This window comes from Oncorhynchus gorbuscha, linkage group LG18 (genome assembly GCF_021184085.1).
Source record: "Oncorhynchus gorbuscha isolate QuinsamMale2020 ecotype Even-year linkage group LG18, OgorEven_v1.0, whole genome shotgun sequence".
Taxonomy (NCBI): domain Eukaryota; kingdom Metazoa; phylum Chordata; class Actinopteri; order Salmoniformes; family Salmonidae; genus Oncorhynchus; species Oncorhynchus gorbuscha.
In genome coordinates, this window is record NC_060190.1 from 24809330 (window position 1) to 24828458 (window position 19129).

The 19129-nt window shown below is 51.0% G+C and overlaps 1 protein-coding gene across 3 annotated transcripts in view; it reads right to left on the bottom strand.

The window, feature by feature from the left end:
* The window catches only part of LOC124003403 (plexin-A1-like), a 328475-nt gene that overhangs the window by 122335 nt on the left and 187011 nt on the right, over positions 1–19129 (bottom strand). For all 3 annotated transcript variants that reach the window (XM_046311635.1, XM_046311638.1, XM_046311637.1), the window contains exons 5-8: positions 8935–9035; positions 5600–5723; positions 4742–4895; positions 3911–4010 (exon numbers count right to left, since the gene is read on the bottom strand). In XM_046311635.1, coding sequence (XP_046167591.1) covers positions 3911–4010; positions 4742–4895; positions 5600–5723; positions 8935–9035 — 479 coding nt within the window. The remainder of the gene's footprint in view (positions 1–3910; positions 4011–4741; positions 4896–5599; positions 5724–8934; positions 9036–19129) is intronic.

Genomic DNA, 19129 nt, shown 5'->3' on the forward strand with positions numbered 1-19129 from the left:
TTAGCCTTGTGCTGAGAGAGCCTGTACATTTAAAATGAGCAATGGAAATCACAGGCCTCTTTAATCTGACATTAGAGAAGCAAGGAGATTCATCATTATATAAACAAATGGGAGCTAGCCAGGTCAGGCTAGGCTAGCTAAGAGTTTTGCTTATAACTACATTTCTGCATGGACATTTTAGGCCTCTTATTCCAGCATCAAATCAGGCGGCAGGTAGAGTGGTGGTTAGAGTGTTGGGCAAGTAACCAAAAGGTTGCTGGATCGAATCCCCGAGCTGACAAGGTAAAAATCTGTCGTTCTGCGCCTGAACAAGACAGCTAACCCACTGTTCATCGGTAGGCCGTCATTATAAATAAGAACTTGTTCTTAATCGACTTGCCTAGTTAAATAAAAGTTAAATTTTAAAAAATGGAAGGAGGGTTGATTAGGCTTAAGCTAAGCTAGGTTTGCACAAGGCTGAAACGCAAGCATAATTAAGGGCTAGTTAGCCTAGCGATTGGTTCGCTATGTGTTTAGCCTGGACAAAGAACACTTGAAATTACCATTATAGCACAGTATGACGGTCCATAAAGTGGGGACCGGCGCGAGCCAAATCCCCAAACTGGTTAAATGTAGGCTATGCATCTACCAGACAAAGATCCTTTGATTTCTTAATCATTTAAAATGAGCGTGCCGTTTGCAGACTTAAGACTTTGGTATAACGAGCAGAAAAGCAGCACGCAACGACCCCCTACTATCTAACCCTTCTTTACCTCCCTAAGGAAGAACGAGCTCAATACCTCAATAACAGTGACATGGCTTAATAGGAAAGGGGGTTACCTTTCTACCCACTCAACGAGGCCATTGAGGCTCCCATATGGGGACCCCCGACCACTCCTCCATTGACCTAGAAGTAAGCCCCCCCCCCCCCCCCCCCCGTAACTCGCTAGTCACCACCACCCCCCCTGCTAGCATCCAAGTCTTTGAACTCGGGGGATACCCAACACAATAGGCTTTGATTTCTCTCTAGCTTCGGTTTGATTATTTTTTTATAATAGTTTTTTTATAGGGTTTTATAACATTTATCAGCCTGAGGTGTACTGTATTTGGCAAGATGTACTTGAACAAATTCCTTATTTCGGGAAGGTGCCTTTTATTTCAAATGAACAGTGCTTAATGAGGTAAATAGCAAGTAGGTTAATTGTTAGATTTCAAACGATCTTCACTGCTCTCGTCACTAAAGCGTTTCCCGACTACCCGGCCTTGGACCAGAGTTTGTACAAGGGGATGTAAGCGCAATTGCGTATCGCGCCTGAGTGCACTTGCCCCAAATGTCACGGTCAGGTGGGTACAAAGTATTTTGGACCTTGACAAATGGGAAAGTCTTGTTCATATTGTCACACCCTCAAAAAGTATCTACCTCTTTTTGGCTCCGTCTACCTCCACCTCCTGTTCCAAACCGTTTCTCTCCGTGCATCTCCGGAAGACCGAGTACAACGCGGTTTCCTGCGGCGTCTCTATACCGAATTAGACGGTACGGACGCTCAATCACACAATAGATGACCCAGTCACTACCTGAACCAAATTAACCACAGGGGGAAAAAAGGTGCTTAGAGGTCTTCATTCTTCTCTATAGAGAGACATCAAACCCTACTTTATTGCCAAACTATCCACATTAGTCCTAATAAATCGTAAATGGGAGGGAGATTTAAAAAAAAAAAAAAAAAAAAAAAAAAATTAATGGAAATATTGAATTAAGAAGTAATCATGGCCGCGGGTGGTTTTCTATTTCAATTTCTCCACCCTTAACTGAAACAGTGGGATCTCTAATTAGATGAATATTGCTATGCAAATTTATGGAATGTTTTAAAAGCGCGGGACCAAGACATAATCAGTAGAATAAATAAGAAGGGGGGGGTACCTCTATTTGGGTAAATGGCGGGTACGGGTGGAGTGGGGTAGATACTATATCCATATGTATCAATGTCTTTCAACATTGAGCGAGCATATCCCTTAGCGACAGCGATTCTAACTCCATTATGCATGTAAACGTCCATGATGGAACAGCAAGAAATGATTCAAGCTCCTTTTGGAGGTTGGGTCTGTGTGTGTGTGTGTGTGTGTGTGTGTGTGTGTGTGTGTGTGTGTGTGTGTGTGTGTGTGTGTGTGTGTGTGTGTGTGTGTGTGTGTGTGTGTGTGTGTGTGTGTGTGTGTGTGCACGTGCGTCCGCGTACCTATAAGTACATATAAGAGTAAAGCACTGTGTGTCTCCCCCCATTACAGTAGAACTCATCTCGGGTAAACAACGATCGCGCGGTCTTGAAATGTTGAGAGCATCTTTCCCTCGAGTCGTGCCCGAGTCATTACGGAAATGACATTACCAGTCTGATCTCATCATCAGACGCCCGAGCACAGATGCCCACAGCAAAAAAGTGGTCCGGAGGCACGGGTGCCAGCCAAATAGGATTTACTCAGCATCTTTCCTTGTCAACTCGGTATCATTACAAAAAAAATAAAAAATGACCACTCCGTAACCAACATCTTGGATTAGATTTACCAAGCAATGGGATTTACTCGGCAATCAGCATCGATCACTGTCGTCTGCATAGACATGCATCAGCTCTAATACTGTAGACATGATGTCAACTCCGTTACGCAAGTCCTTTATCATATTTGCGGGTTTACTGCGGCTAATATTGCGACTAGAAGCAGCGCCAGCGTCGCAGTAGCGTTACCAATTAAAGAGGTTTCTTTAGAGGCCCTAGTTGGGATCGAACCCACGAGCTTGACATTGTTAATACCACACTCAACTGAACTAATTAGTGGGGTGTGTATGTGTTTTGTGTGTGTGTGTGTGTGTGTGTGAGGGGGGGTTGGTACCACGATGGGGCCCTTTTCTCCAAGGAGGCTCGTCTGACTGGCACGGGGGACACTTGACTCGGCTTTGAGGGACCTATGGGTCCCCCTAGCCATCTGCTGCCCTGCGGCTAATACCCAAATCAGGGGAGGTGTGGGTGGGGGGGGATCTAGTCCACGCTAATACCCTAGGATAAGTCTATCTGCCCTGGGGAGAGTCTCCCCCAGAGGTCCTGCCTGGCTGGTTGTGGTTCAGATCTTTACTAAGCTGGTCCCTCCAGTCATGGCTAAAGCCTGGGTTGGGGAAACAGAGGTTGTTTTTGAAGTAACCCAAAAACTAACGATGACACAAAGATGATTTCACTGGGCAGGTTTTGATACGTATTTGAATATGTATTACCCGGGTAATGAGATACTTTCAGGGAAAGGAGGATATCTAGCCTTTCGGTTACTTGCCCAACACTGAATGCATTCAGCTGAAATGTGTCTTCCGCATTTAACCCGACCCCCTCTGAATCAGATTGGTGGGGGATAAAAATCGGCAGCCCGGGGGGGATTAACTGTCTTGCTCAGTGGCAGAATGACCCATTTTTATTTTCACCTCGTCAGCTCAGGGATTCGATCCCAGCAAACCTTTTCAGTTACTGGCCCAACGCTCTAACCACTAGGCTACCTGCCGCCCCTATTTTAGACATCAGGAGCGCGTTCGGGAACCAATACCAGGGACTGTCAATGGCAAAGTATGAATTCTAATGATATTATCATCAGTCGCAGTCGGATTACAGCCGTGGAACCTGGTCGTATGTGTGGAGGTCTCGAATCGGCACTCAGCGGCGGCAACACGAGCCACCTACGTGCACGGAGGTCACAGGCGGTGATGGGGATGTGTGCGCGTGTGCACACGGGCGCCCAGGCTTACAGCGTCCTCTCAAGGAGCAGTGTAACACAAGGGGACCAGAGGAAAAAAGAGATAGAAAGAAGGGGGGGGGGAGAAGAAAAAAAGGGAGAATGCAGAGAAAAAGGCCAAACCTGAACGTTAAACACAACAGCAACAACACAACGCTAGAGAACTTACGACGCGCGCACACTGCAGTTGTAGAAGACAAAGTCCACGCCGGCGAACATCTTGCCCGTCTCCTTGGACTTGAGGTAGAGCTTCACCACCCGTTTGTCCCCTGCAAGAGACACGCACGTCGCTTAGCAACACGCCATGTATGTCATGCATCGGAGACCCTGGAGATTGTGAGCAGGGGGGTAAAAATAGCTCCAAGAATCACAGGGACCATTAGATCTCATAAGAGCTGATAACAACGCATAATGGCCGATAAGAAATCTGCTTTAGGAACTTAAGTCTAAACGTGTCACTTCTGGGGGAATCTAAATATACGGCTCCTTCATCTCGGGATTTTTGAAGAGGCGTTACAGGCAACAGTGTTGTCATTGTGGCGTGATTACGCTAGAACTGATAACGATGCATAATGCAAGGTAAACGGGACCCACTTCTGAACACTCTTAAGTGTCACTTTGGAGAGGATAAATATAGAGTTCTATTTGGTGCTTTGGGGAACAATTCGGGGCCAAACATGGGTAGTGACAGAAACACTGAGCTATCCAAATAAAGCCATGAAATGTGCAATTCTGTTCCAAGGCAAAATCATGGAGACGAACACCGTAGGACAATAAAGGGTAGGGCATTGTAATGGCTGGAATGAAAGGAGTGCAAAGGTATTAAACACATTGACACTGCTCCATTCCTTCCATCTCCCCCATTACTCCCTTCACCAGCCACCACTTTCAGGAACCTGCGACATCCTTATCGGAGCCACAGTCCCTTCTTTTGCAGGTTCTGGGAAACCATGGCATCGGGATACGCCAGAGGCGCCGGGGACCAGGCGGAGTAACTCACCTTTGTCGCGGGTGATGGGGATGACGTCACGGGCCGAGGGGGACAGGCAGTAGATGCGACCCCCCTGGATGCGCCCCTCGGTCTCCACGTAGCCCTCGAAGGAGCAGTTGACCCCCGCAGAGAGGTCGGGGACGTTACGCGCCTCCAGCACCAGCTGGCGACAAATCAATGAAATATTATGGGATACATTATAGAACACAGTTAAAGTGGGAGGGGGGGACATATAATATGCCCCCCCCCCCATGTTATATATACCATATAACGGACAACCGCTAATGTGGCGACCTGCTGACCTAAATGGGCTCGGTTCCAAAACGCTAGCTTAGCACTTAGCATACAGCTGAGAATGAAGTGTGGGTGCTAGAGTGTTAGCGTAGCTATTGGAACGACACCCCGCAAGACACGCATTATTAACACGGGTTATCAAATCACATGCTATTGGTCACGTGTACATGTTAGAGCGAGTGTAGCGAAATGCTTGTGCTTCCGGTTCCGACAGTGCAGCAATATCAAACATGTAATCTAACAATTCCCCAACTACCTAATACACACACATCTAAAAAGGGGTGAATGAGAATATATGTACCCATAAATATTTGGCTGGTTTACATGGGGACGTGCAACACGGCACGTCAACGTGAGGACCTGCTGACCTAAACGGGCTCTGTTCCAATATTCCACACTAGCGTACCATGCATTGACTAAGTGCTAAGTGGTGAGCTGGTGGAAATGTTCGGAACGTAGCCTGGGAACAGGTTGAGGGCCACAAGGTAAGTGTGGGGAACAGGTTGAGGTCTTCGATGAGACTTGGCTTATGGGAACATTCTCACACGAGTCCGACACGTAAGACACACACACCTGCACTTTGGACATGGTGACAGAGATGTTTTTGGGCTGGACGCTGAGCTCCACACACTGACGCTGGTCCGAGGCAAAGCGCTGGGGCTCATCTGCACGCTCACACCCGACCTTACGGGAACACCTGGAGGAGAGGACGGAGTCAGAAATAACACACACAGGTTTATTTGGCGTTCACAGCGGTTGACAGAAGACACGCCACATTACGCACACGTCAGAAACGGTGGCCGTATGATCAGACATCTGCAACAAACCAGACCACCGGTGCACTGACGTTCCAGTTTGCACCACCAGCTATCACACCACCGTCTCAGTCACAAAAACACGTCTCAGTGGTAATAGAAAATGCGCTGAACTGACACTTCGGGTGGCTCTGCAATAAAAAGTTGTTTTTTTTTAAAGAAAGGGAGGGAGAAATGCAAAGCGCCTCATCTTAGCCTTGATTTACCAACCTTCCCACTCAGCAGAATCCTGGCTGCCAACCACTCCCCACTGGATCACACACACACACACACACACACACACACACACGCACACGTCATGGGGATATTGCTTGCAGACCACACTACTCATTAAACCCTAAAGGAAGATCCCTGGGGAGTTAAACAGGTATTGACCTGCCTTCTCTCAACCCCCTTCTTGAGAGGGGTGAGAATGAGGAGAGAGCAAGTAAGTGTGTGTGTGTCTGTCTGTCTGTGTCTGTGTCTGTGTCTGTGTCTGTGTGTCTGTGTCTGTGTCTGTGCTAGCATATAAGCTTTTAGCTCGTGTGTGTCTGTTAACCTAACTCTAGCGTTGCTGCGAGGGCCGCTCTCCTACCACGTCGAGCGTCGCACGGCCAACGACCCAGAGACGTTTTACTCTATTAAGCTAATGCCGCAGGGTCAAAAACACAGAACGTAAATACATGCCATTCTGTGGGCTAAAAATAGATCGAGGGATGCCATCGAATGGGAAATGAGCGGCGTGCTCTGTTTCGGTCGAGGGTGGGGAAGGTCAACAGCTTCGTGACTGGAGGTCAGCAGCGTCTCGAGTTGATCTTGATTTGCATTTCCGTCGCCTTTGCTGGCCTCGTTCGCGTCTTCAATTAAAATTAGAATCACCCCCCCTCATGAAAATGCGCACACACACACACACGTGCGCGCGTGCTCATGCAAAAGACACGCACGCACACCTGCCGGTCAGATGGAGTGACGAGTCGTTGTTGTTGTTGCTCGGGTGGAAGCATTAATTAAGGGAGCGAACAGCAAGAACTGGTGTTTTGCCAACACTGGAGACACAGTGCTGCGTGAGGACTTCACCTTTCAATGAGTCCAAATTGTACACGTTCACAAACGCACACAAACCAGCACACACACATCCCATAAACACACACCCTGAAGTCATGTTAGCCAGCAGGAGAAAGAGAGAGAGAGAGAAAAACACACTGTGACACCAGGTGTATCTTACATAGCTTTTGCGTGTGATGAGAAGTCGCACACCGACGATGCTTTCCTAACATGCACGAAAGCACACACGCAACAATGACGTATAGAAACCCTGGATTGCCGATGCTATGTATTGGCCATTGGGGGGCTTTGAAGCCACCGGTCGGCCATATTGGCACTCCCCAGGAGAAACAGTCCTCCATAGGAATGAATGGAATTCTACAGTATTTCTTTTCAAATGTTTTAAGGACAAAATTGTATGTATAAGTATTTTTGTTGTGGGGACAGCAACATTAGTAAGTACTTTAAGATTTGATTTTATATAAAAATATACAAAAGTTTAATGTTTAGCTTACTTAATATAAATTACAAGTATGGAATAACGCATGTAGTAGAGTGCCAAGATGGAGGCACAGTGGCTTCAGTTTGGGGAAGGTCTTTTCCTGTTTTAACATGACAATGCCCCCTGTGCACAAAGCGAGGTCCATACAGAAATGGTTTGTCGAGATCGGTGTGGAAGAACTTGACTGGCCTGCACAGAGTCCTGACCTCAACCCTGTCGAAAATCTTTGAGATAAATTGGAACACCGACTGCGAAGCCAGGCCTAATCGCCCTACATCAGTGTCCGACCTCACTTACGCTCTTGCGGCTGAATGGAAGCAAGTCCCCACAGCAATGTTCCAACACCTAGTGGGAAAGCCTTCCCTGAAAAGAGGAGGCTGTTATAGCAGCAAAACTCCATATTAATATAATACAGTATAGTTTGCTGCTATAACAGCCTCCTCTCTTCTGTGAGGGCTTTCCACTAGCTGTTGGAACATTGCTGCGGGGACTTGCTTCCATTCAGCCACAAGAGCGTAAGTGAGGTCGGACACTGAGTGTAAGCTAGACCAACTGTGTAAGATACCTTAAAAATCAGTATATTTATTTTAATGCTTTCCTGTCTTGCGTAATATGGAGTAGGGCTGTGTGTTGTATAAAGTCTTTAATCATTATTTTAATTTGGTTGTTTTTGCTTATGCATCAGCTCTAATATGCATATGGGTGTTTTGAATGAATCATCACCTTAGCAAGAGCCGTTGTGTTCGGCTTCAAAAGCAACGTTGACAAAACGACCACGTTTCCCCATTCCGGTTGTTGAACTTCTCTGCTTCAAATTGATCGGTCACAGCGAGGTGACTCCTAAAAGTGCGATACTTGTTTTCGACGATGCGTGTTTGATGTGGTTTTCCCCATTGCATTTGCGCTGATGTCAGAGTTGGTTAGAGGGGACAGAGTATCAGGCCGTTAGTGACCTGCCGGTCATTTAGCAAGTTGTGTACTACCAGGGGTGCATTAGATGGGATTAACCGCGACTCAACTGGGTCACATGGAATTTTACTGCTGCTGTGGTGACTGCCGGCACTCTCTGCAATGTTTTCTGCTACTAACAGGTCGATTCATTTATCTCCAGATCATATTGACGATGGAAGAGTCTATGGTATTCTGGCAACAACTAAAAAAAAAGCTTTCATGCTAACGGAACTAGCATAAGGCTAACACAGAGCCCGAGTCCCGATACTCACGAATGTAGCCTACTTGCCTCAAAACTCTTGCACTCAAAAAGCATCGTATCTGGAAATAGGTGAAAGCGACAGGATTTTTTTTTTAACTAAAAGGTGATGGCATCTCCCAAAGAAAGACAGCAATAACAAACGTCACCTTATTTAAGGAGATGCAGTCACCTTTTCAATTCTGGGATAATGCTTTACCCCGACGAGCACCTGGTTCCAGAGAAGCCGTCGAGTAACGTCGACATTTCTAAATTCTATCTTGAGATTTTGTTTTTGCCCTGTCCAATTCACAAACGCTGAAGGAGATGATGACTTTGCTCAACCGTTGGGTACACTCATCCTCGGGTGTGAACTTACACATTGTGAAGGACACACCAGCCACAGTGGGGGTCTTTGGAGCCCAGACACTGGCCACAGGTGGTGTACTGCTCACAGCTCTCCACTGGTACCCTGCTCACCTACAGAGACAGAGACAGAAAAAGAGAGGGGGAAATGAGAGCGAGAGAGAATGCTGTTAGCATTCCAAACCAGATTAAAGAAATTATGTGCACACCATGCTAGTAGGATGACACACACACACACACACACACACACACACACACACACACACACACACACACACACACACACACACACACACACACACACACACACACACACACACACACACACACACACACACACACACACACACACACACACACACACACACCACCCGGGTGTAAAAGCAAGCGTGTATGTGCAGGACTGTGTAACAGCGAGCGACAGTATGGGGTGTGTGCAAATGTGACTGTGCGCATGCGCGTGTGTGGAACTACTTCACAGCGATTAGAGGTAACAGCCTGCTGATGCATGTTCCACAGGATCAGCCTGTAAGTTAACCCTCTACTCTAGAGTAGGCTGATGACAGATGTCTAGCAATAGAGGATCCCCTCCCCCTCCCCCGTGTGTGTGTGTGTCTGATATGATGGCTGGGTACTCTGTTTCTACTGCAGGCTCCCCTTAAAATCATGTGGTGGGAAATGGATCCCTCTAAAACGGTAAGTAAGACCACTGAACACCTCGCCCCCAGGGGTCGTCATTGGAGCAGGGTGAGGGGATCACACAGGCATGGAGACACCTGGGCAATCAGCGACACATCCTCTGTCGCCGTCTCTCAAACACACACACACACACACACACACACACACACACACACACACACACACACACACACACACACACACACACACACACACACACACACACACACACACACACACACACACACACACACACACACACACACACACACAGGCCAGCTGGAGGCGAGCCAAGTGGAGGCTCACTTTACAACAAGAGAGGGGGAGAGGTGGATGAGGAGAGGGGATGAGGATGAGGAGAGGGAGGAAGCTAGAAATGGGACATATGGTAGGGACTTCATCAGGCTGAGGGGTAAGGAGATGGGCCTGGTCAAGTATGTGTGTCAGGAGATGGTCATGGGAGTGGGGGGGGGGGGGGTTCACATGAACAGTATCTATGTGATCCTGTGTGTGTGTGTGTGTGTGTGTGTGTGTGTGTGTGTGTGTGTGTGTGTGTGTGTGTGTGTGTGTGTGTGTGTGTGTGTGTGTGTGTGTGTGTGTGTGTGTGTGTGTGTGTGTGTGTGTGTGTGTGTGTGTGTGTGTGTGTGTGTGTGTGTGTGTGTGTGTGCCATTCCTGTGGAGAGGTGGTGACTTGGTGGGAGCCGTCAGGTGGCCTAGCGGTTAAAGAGAGTTGGGTCAGTAACCAAAAGGCTGCTAGTTCGATTCCCCGGGCCGACTAGGTGAAAAATCTGCCGACGTGCCTCATGAGCAAGGCACTTAACCTTTATTTAACCTACAGGAGCAATTAGGGTTAAGTGCAATAAAATAAATAAAAGCCGCTCTGGTTAAGAGCGTCTGCTAAATGACTGTACATAAGAGTCAGATACCCTCATAGGGCTGAATCCTACTGTTTCCTCTACAACATGTAACATTTACTACCATTGGGTGGGAGCAGCACTGTCAAACGCAAACATGCGCAAGCAAAAACACACTTAAACCACATTAGAGGACAAGTACATTCGTGTCTAGTTTGAGAAACAGACGCCTCACAAGTCCTCAACTGGCAGCTTCATTAAATAGTACCTGCAAAACGCCAGTCTCAACGTCAACATTGAAGAGGCGACTCTGGTTAGAGCCAGTTTGCGCTGTTCTGTGAAGGGAGTACTACACAGCGTTGTACGAGACCTTCAGTTTCTTTGCAATGTCTCGCATGGAATAGCCTTCATTTCTCAGAACAAGAATAGACTGACGAGTTTCGGAAGAAACTGCTTTGTTTCTGGCCATTTTGAGCCTGTAATCGAACCCACAAATGCTGATGCTCCAGATACTGAACTAGACTAAATAGGGACAGTTGTATTACTTTATTTAAAATCAGGACAACAGTTTTCAGCTGTGCTGACATAATTGCAAAAGGGTTTTTCTAATGATCAATCAGCCTTTTAAAATGATAAACTTGGATTAGCTAACACAACGTGCCATTGGAACACAGCAGTGATGATTGCCGATAATGGGCCTCTGTACGCCTATGTAGATATTCCACAGCAACTTCCCAGCTACAATAGTCATTTACAACCTTAACAATGTCTACACTGTATTTCTGATCAAATTGATGCCAATTTAAAATGGACAAAAAAGGTGCTTTTCTTTAAAAAACAAGGACATTTCTAAGTGAATGCCAAACTTAGTGTATATGTGCCGTATATTCTAGCCTGAAGGACAGTTATCTTCGGTTCCTAGAAGCATCCAGTGAGCAGTTGGCCAGCTGCCCGGACGGGACGCAGAGAGAAATGAAGTGGTGCTGAAGAATGTTAGAAAAAGGAAGAGACATCTCGCTGCGGATCGGCTCGATGATATAAGACCCCTCTTGCATGTGCAATCCTCTGTTTTAACGAGTGGCGAGGAGTTTGTGAGTGTGTGTGCGTCGGCCTCTGGTAATAAAAGAGCATTCCCGTAGGCCCTTCTACATTCGTCGCGTGAATGACCTCAAACTACCGCCATCTTGCTTCCTTATTTACAATTTGAAACCAAAGCTGGAACTCAATCCCACTTTCCGTCTCCTTCCTTTTGTCATGCTCAGCTATTTATAGACGACGACAGATCTCCGGCTATAAAGTTTCCACCCCTTGTTCTCCAATCTGATATTTCAGTACCCGTACATGCCTTCACCTTCTGTTAAAACGCAGTGCTAACAGGCTTTGTGACGGCCGCCCGATGGCTCAAAGGCCCCCGTAAAGCTTTCAATAGACGCGTTCATTTACCATAAACTCAAGTGATTTAAAAAAATAAATAAAAAATGGCGGTAGGGGCCATGGAGGACCCTCCAGAAATAAACTGAGGGACACCACAGACTTCTACCACAGATGGGCGGATCTTCCCCTGGTGTGGATTATCTAGTCCCTTGTTATTCGATCATGGATCTCGGGGGGGGGGGTTGCTTTAGCCCAGCTACATACCCATTTCCAATCAATCACAGGCTTAAACGCTGAATAGAAAATGAGTTGTGTCAGTGCAGGGTTATAAGAAAATCTTGAAGCTAGAGGACCAGAGGACAGGGGTGGAGGTAGGATGAAGGGGGGTGGGGGGGTGACTGCAGCACTGGATCAGCTCAGCTTGCCTGTCAGAACTCATCTGTCACGTAGCCAGCTGACTCCCAGCAGGTTATGATGAGATTGAGTACGGCGCTACAGTTATTCCCTGTCATCAGAGCGTCAGCCTCCACCCCCACACTCTGCGCGACTCTCCCTAGCATTAGTGCAGCGCCCCATTTCAATAAACGTCTATCATCCTCCATCAGCCGCGCGGTTTAATCTGTGCTCACATGGAACCCGCGCTGCAGAAATCGATACGGCCCGGGAATGGCATCGGAAATCAAAACGGACGGGAGGGAATGTATTATAGAGGAGTCATGAGCGTGTATTGTAGCCTAGCGACTTAGCCCAGCAATAGGGCATAGGCTTCCATTGGGGATATATGGGGAATCAGTGCAGCGGTGGTTTGTGTTGCTAAGCTAGCCGGCTGCAGGACTATCAAAACCAGGCTAGCGTCCTTATTGACTGGCTTGTAAGGGCTTAGACGGATCGATGACTGGGGGTCTGTTTGATACGTTGACTGATTGGTGATAAGAAGGGGAGACAAACAGTGCTGGGGGGGGGGGGACACGTCATACCCTTTGAAACTGACCTGTGTTCGCTCAATATATATCCATCTGTAGGACATGGAGAGGAGGCAATGGATACACCTCCCGATGGATGGGCCCATGAAACCAGCATTATCATATTCTCCATGGTGATTGCTATCCTCTTTCCTCTCGGCTCGTTTCTCAACCTCTGTGGCCCTTTCAGCTCCCTCCCTTTCTACCACTCGCTCTTTATTCTCTCCATCTGTGCCTTCACCATTCCTCCCTTCCTAACATATTCCCCCCCTCCTCTTCAGTGGTCCCAATGCGGTCACGTCCGACCAAAGACCAACTTTGACCGAGAGCGCCCTTTCTCCAGTCCAGAGCCCCGGTCTCTTCCCATTACACTACCGCTTAGGGCCCGCTTCCTTCAAACCTTCTGTGCACTTCCACTAGCAACACTTGGGCCTTCTATAGAGACTGCTTCTTGAAGTTGCCCCGAGTGGCTACACATACTGCAGAGTTGGTGTCCTTGACATGCCCTAGTACTCTATGTACTACCTGGGATAAATTGGAAAGAATGGGGAATTGGAATGAACAGGCCATTCCTTAAACAGGCCATTCCTCCCCAACTTTGTATTACATTTTTTTACATTTACCTTTATTAAAGCAGGAAAAGACCCTTGAGGTTTTTCGAGGGGGACCTGGCAAGAGGTCAGCAGGAAGTAGTCAGTAATTGAGATGTGAACGAACTAGTGAGATCGCTACTGCACTGTACACATTCTCTATATGCTTATCCTAGTAGACAACAACAGCATGACATCATTTAGATGGGTGCCGATGCATGTTCAGCTCACTCGGTAGAAATTGTCCAAGGCCATGTAGAGTAGGGGGGGCGAAGAGAGAGAGAGCGAGACAGAGAGAAAGATAGCTATCCTCTCATCTCCAATCGCATCAACAGAGGCCCATTCCATTCCAATTCTAAGCTTGTCTAATCAAAACCTTTATCTCCGGTATTCATCCCCCTCTTCATACCCTGGGTCCAACCAAGCCCCGGGTCCAGTCCTACCTTCCCACTAGCCTCTCCTCTCCAGATCTGGTTTCAAATACTATTCCAAATCATTTCAATACTTTATCTGTGGTCGATGAGCTTAACTGGCATAATGGAAGCAATACAAATTTAAAAAAGTCAAAAAATGACAAAGCCCAGCAACGCGGCACTCCAGGCAGCCTAAAGTAAACAAAACAACAACAACAAAAAGTATCTGAAATATTTCAAATAGAATTTGGACCCAGGTGTGATAGAGAGAGATGGAAGCAGCCAGACAGACCACGGGCCCTGGTAATTAACTGCTGGAGGAGATACACAGCTCCATGGTAAATTACTCTGTCACTTTTGTAAATTGACTTTTTGAAGACTGAGGCACAACAAGCCTCGCCTCTCTCCCCTGCCTGGCATATCCATTATCAGAGAGCGAGTAAAGAAAGAGAGAAAGAAAGAGAGAGGAAAGAGTAAAGAAAGAGAGAAAGAAAGAGAGAGGAAAGAGTAAAGAAAGAGAGAAAGAAAGAGAGAGAGGGGAAAGAAAGGAGAAAAGAGAGAAAGAGAGAGAGAAAAATAGAGTGAGTAAGAGAGAGAGAAAGAAAGAGCGAGCTAAAGAGAGAGAAAGAAAGAGAGAGAGAGAGTAAGAGAGAGAGTAAGAGAGTAAGAGAAAGTAAGAGAGAGAAAGAAAGAGCGACATAAAGAGAGAGAAAGAAAGAGAGAGAAAGAAAGAGAGTAGGAGGTAAGAGAGAAGAGAGAGAGAGAGAAGAGAGAGAGAAGGAAAGAAAGACCGAGAAAGAAATAGAGTAAAGAAAGAAAGAAGGAGAGAAAGAGGGAGAAGATAGAAAGAGGAGAGAGAAAGAGAGAGAGAAAGAGAGAGAAAAGAGAGAGAAAGAGAGAGAAAGAGAGAGAAAGAGAGAGAAAGAGAGCAGAAAGAAAGAGAGCAGAAAGAAAGAGAGAGAGAGAGAAAGAAAGAGAGAGATACAGCCTGGGATCCCGGTTGTGATACAGCCCATGATCGAACCAGGGTCTGTAGTGATGCTTCGAGCACTGAGATGTAGTGCCTTAGACCGCTGCGGCACTGTCCAAAAAGACCAAAACCAACAACCCAAACCAACAATGTCAATGGCATGGTTATGTGTGTTACCTTTATGTGGTTTACATGCCAAATTCTTAACCTGTTCACCCTACGTTGGGCTCTGAATGGCTTCTCTCCATGCCAATCACATGCCACACCGTCTTTCCATCCAATCACAATTGAGCAGCAAAGCTACAAAATTACCCATACAGACAAGGCGTGATTGAGAGGCAACATAGTTATTTAAAACATAATCTCCCCTATTCCTTTCGTTCATCCCTCTTCCCCTAACGTTATCACATCCCCCCATCATTCCGACACGCCTCGAAAAACACCAAACTGAAAAGCGAGAGAAAGAGGGGAGTGTTATCTCGTGACAGCCTAACTTCCATTAGGGCCATGATGGCATCGAGCACCCCTTCTGCCGCTATCTGTAAAGCATTACCGCCAAAACAGAAACAGTGAGGGAGAGAGAGAGAGCGCACGAGGGAGAGAGAGAGAGCGCACGAGGGAGAGAGAGAGAGCGCGCGAGGGAGAGAGAGAGAGCGCGCGAGGGAGAGAGAGAGAGCGCGCGAGGGAGAGAGAGAGAGCGCGCGAGGGAGAGAGAGAGAGCGCGCGAGGGAGAGAGAGAGGGAGCGTGCGAGGGAGAGAGAGAGGGAGCGAGGGAGAGAAAGAGGGGGAGCGCGCGAGGGAGAGAGAGAGGGAGCGCGCGAGGGAGAGAGAGAGGGAGCGCGCGAGGGAGAGAGAGAGGGAGCGCGCGAGGGAGAGAGAGAGGGAGCGCGAGAGGGAGAGCGAGAGGGAGAGCGAGAGGGAGCGGGAGAGAGAGCACGAGGGAGGAGAGAGAGCGCGAGGAGGGAGAGAGAGCGAGGGAGGGAGAGAGAGCGAGGGAGGGAGAGAGCGCGAGGGAGGGAGAGAGAGAGCGCGAGGGGGAGGGAGAGAGAGCGAGGGAGGGAGAGAGAGCGCGAGGGAGGGAGAGAGAGAGCGAGGGGAGGGAGAGAGAGCGCGAGAGGAGGGAGGGGAGAGGAGCGAGGGGAGAGAGCGCGAGGGAGGGAGAGAGAGCGAGGGGAGGGAGAGAGAGCGCGAGGGAGGAGAGAGCGCGAGGGAGGGAGAGAGAGCGCGGGGGAGGAGAGAGAGCGCGAGGGAGGGAGAGAGCGCGAGGGAGGAGAGAGAGCGCGAGGGAGGAGAGAGAGAGCGAGGGAGGGAGAGAGAGCGCGAGGGAGGAGAGCGAGAGAGCGAGGGAGGAGAGCGAGAGCGCGAGGAGGAGAGCGAGAGCGAGGGAGGAGAGCGAGAGCGAGGGAGGAGAGAGCGAGGGAGGGAGGGAGAGAGCGCGAGCGAGAGGAGAGGGAGAGAGAGCGAGAGGGAGGAGAGAGGGAGAGCGAGAGGGAGGAGAAGAGAGCGCGAGAGGGAGAGGAGAGGGAGAGAGCGCGAGGGAGGGAGAGAGAGCGCGAGGAGGGAGAGAGCGCGAGGGAGGGAGCAGAGAGAGCGCGAGGGAGGGAGAGAGAGCGCGAGGGAGGGAGAGAGAGAGCGCGAGGAGGGAGCAGAGAGCGAGAGGGGGGAGAGGAGAGCGCGAGGGAGGAGAGAGAGCGAGGGAGGGAGAGAGAGCGCGAGGGAGGGAGAGAGAGCGGAGGGAGAGAGCGAGGGAGGGAGGAGAGAGAGCGCGGAGGAGGAGAGAGCGCGAGGGAGGGAGAGAGAGAGAGCGCGAGGGAGGGAGAGAGAGCGCGAGGGAGGAGGGAGAGAGAGCGCGAGGGAGGGAGAGAGCGCGAGGGAGGGAGGAGAGAGCGCGAGGGGAGGAGAGAGAGCGCGAGGGAGGAGAGAGAGCGCGAGGGAGGAGAGAGAGCGCGCGGGAGGGAGAGAGAGCGCGAGGGAGGGAGCGAGAGCGAGGGAGAGAGAGCGAGAGAGCGAGAGGGAGGAGAGAGAGCGTGGGAGGAGGGAGAGAGCGCAAGGGAGGGAGAGAGAGAGCGCGAGGGAGGGAGAGAAGAGAGCGCGAGGGGAGGCGAGAGCGCGAGGAGAGAGCGAGAGGGAGAGAGAGAGAGGGGAGGAGAAGAGCGCGAGAGGAGGGGAGGGAGAGAGAGAGAGGGAGGGAGCAGGAGGGAGAAGAGCGCGAGGAGGAGAAGAGAGCGCGAGGGAGGGAGAGGGAGCAGAGAGAGCGCGAGGGAGGAGAAGAGAGCGCGAGGAGGGGAGCAGGAGAGAGCGAGCGAGGGAGGGAGCGAGGAAGAGAGCGAGGGAGGGAGCAAGAGAGCGAGGGAGGGAGGAGAGAGAGCGCGAGGGAGGAGAGAGAGCGAGGAGGAGAGCGAGAGAGCGAGGGAGGAGAGAGAGCGCGAGGAGGAGAGAGAGAGGGAGGAGAGAGAGAGAGAGCGAGGGAGAGAGCGCGAGGGAGAGAGCGAGCGCGAGGGAGGAGAGAGCGCGAGGGAGGGAGAGAGAGCGCGAGGGAGGGAGAGAGAGAGCGAGGAGGGAGAGGGAGAGAGGAGAGAGCGCGAGGGAGGGAGAGAGAGCGCGAGGGAGGGAGAGAGAGCGCGAGGAGGGAGGGAGAGAGCGAGAGGGAGGGAGAGAGAGCGCGAGGGAGGGAGAGAGAGGAGCGCGAGGAGGGAGGGAGGAGAGAGAGAGAGGAGGAGGGAGGGAGGGAGAGCGCGAGGGAGGGAGAGAGCGCGAGGGGAGGGAGCAGAGAGCGAGAGGGAGGAGAGCAGAGAGAGAGAGGGAGGGAGCAAGAGAGCGCGAGGGGGAGTGAGCGAGCGAGGGGAGGAGCAAGAGAGCGCGAGGAGCAAGCGAGCGCGAGGGAGGAGCGAGCGCGAGGGAGGAGCGAGAGAGCGCGAGGGAGGGAGTGAGCGAGCGCGGGAGGAGCGAGAGAGCGAGGGAGGGAGCGAGCGAGAGCGCGAGGGAGTGAGAGAGCGCGGGAGGGAGCGAGAGCGAGGAGTGAGCGAGAGGGAGGGAGCGAGAGAGCGCGAGGGAGGAGCGAGAGCGCGAGGGAGGGAGAGAGAGCGAGAGGAGGAGAGAGAGCGCGAGGGAGAGAGAGAGAGCGCGAGAGGAGAGCGAGAGAGCGCAGAGAGAGCGAGAGGAGGGCGAGGAGGGAGAGAGAGCGAGGGAGGAGAGAGAGCGAGAGGGAGGGAGGACAGAGAGAGCGAGAGGGAGGAGACAGAGAGAGCGAGGGAGGGAGACAGAGAGAGTGAGGAGAGAGGGAGGGAGACAGAGAGAGCGAGGGAGGAGACAGAGAGAGCGCGAGGGAGGAGACAGAGAGAGCCGCGCGAGGGAGGAGACAGAGAGAGCGCGAGGGAGGGAGACAGAGAGCCGAGGAGGGAGGGAGACAGAGAGCGCGAGGGAGGGAGACAGAGAGAGCGAGAGAGGGAGGGAGACAGAGAGACAGAGCGAGAGGGAGGGAGACAGAGAGAGCGCGAGGGAGGGAGACAGAGAGAGCGAGGAGGGAGACAGAGAGAGCGCGAGGGAGGGAGACAGAGAGAGCGCGAGGGAGGGAGACAGAGAGAGCGCGAGGGAGGGAGACAGAGAGAGCGCGAGGGAGGGAGACAGAGAGAGAGCGGAGGGAGGGAGACAGAGAGAGCGCGAGGGAGGGAGACAGAGAGAGCGCGAGGGAGGGAGACAGAGAGAGCGCGAGGGAGGGAGACAGAGAGAGCGAGGGAGGGAGGACAGAGAGAGCGCGAGGGAGGGAGAGAGGAGAGAGAGCGCGAGGAGAGGGAGAGAGAGAGGGAGGAGAGAGAGAATAGAGAGCGCGAGGGAGAGAGAGAGCGAGGGGAGGGAGGGAGAGAGAGGAGGGAGCGAGGGAGGGAGGAGAGAGAGAGCGCGAGGGGAGGAGGAGAGAGAGAGAGCGAGGGAGGGAGAGAGCGCGAGGAGGGAGGAGAGAGAGAGCGAGGGAGGAGGAGAGAGAGCGAGGGAGGAGAGAGAGAGAGAGGAGGAGGGAGAGAGAGAGAGCGCGAGGGAGGGAGAGAGCGAGCGAGGGAGGAGAGAGAGAGCGCGAGGGAGGGAGTGAGAGAGAGCGCGAGGGAGGGAGCGCGAGAGAGCCGAGGAGGGAGGGAGAGCGAGAGAGAGCGAGGGAGGAGAGAGCGGGAGCGGAGGAGGAGAGAGAGCGCGAGGAGGAGAGAGAGCACGAGGAGGAGGAGAGAGAGAGAGAGGAGGGAGGAGAGGAGGGAGAGAGAGCGCGAGGGAGGAGCGAGAGCGCGAGGGAGGAGCGAGAGAGCGAGGAGGAGAGCGAGAGAGAGCGCGAGGGAGGGAGCGAGAGAGAGCGCGAGGGAGGGAGGAGAGAGCGAGGGAGG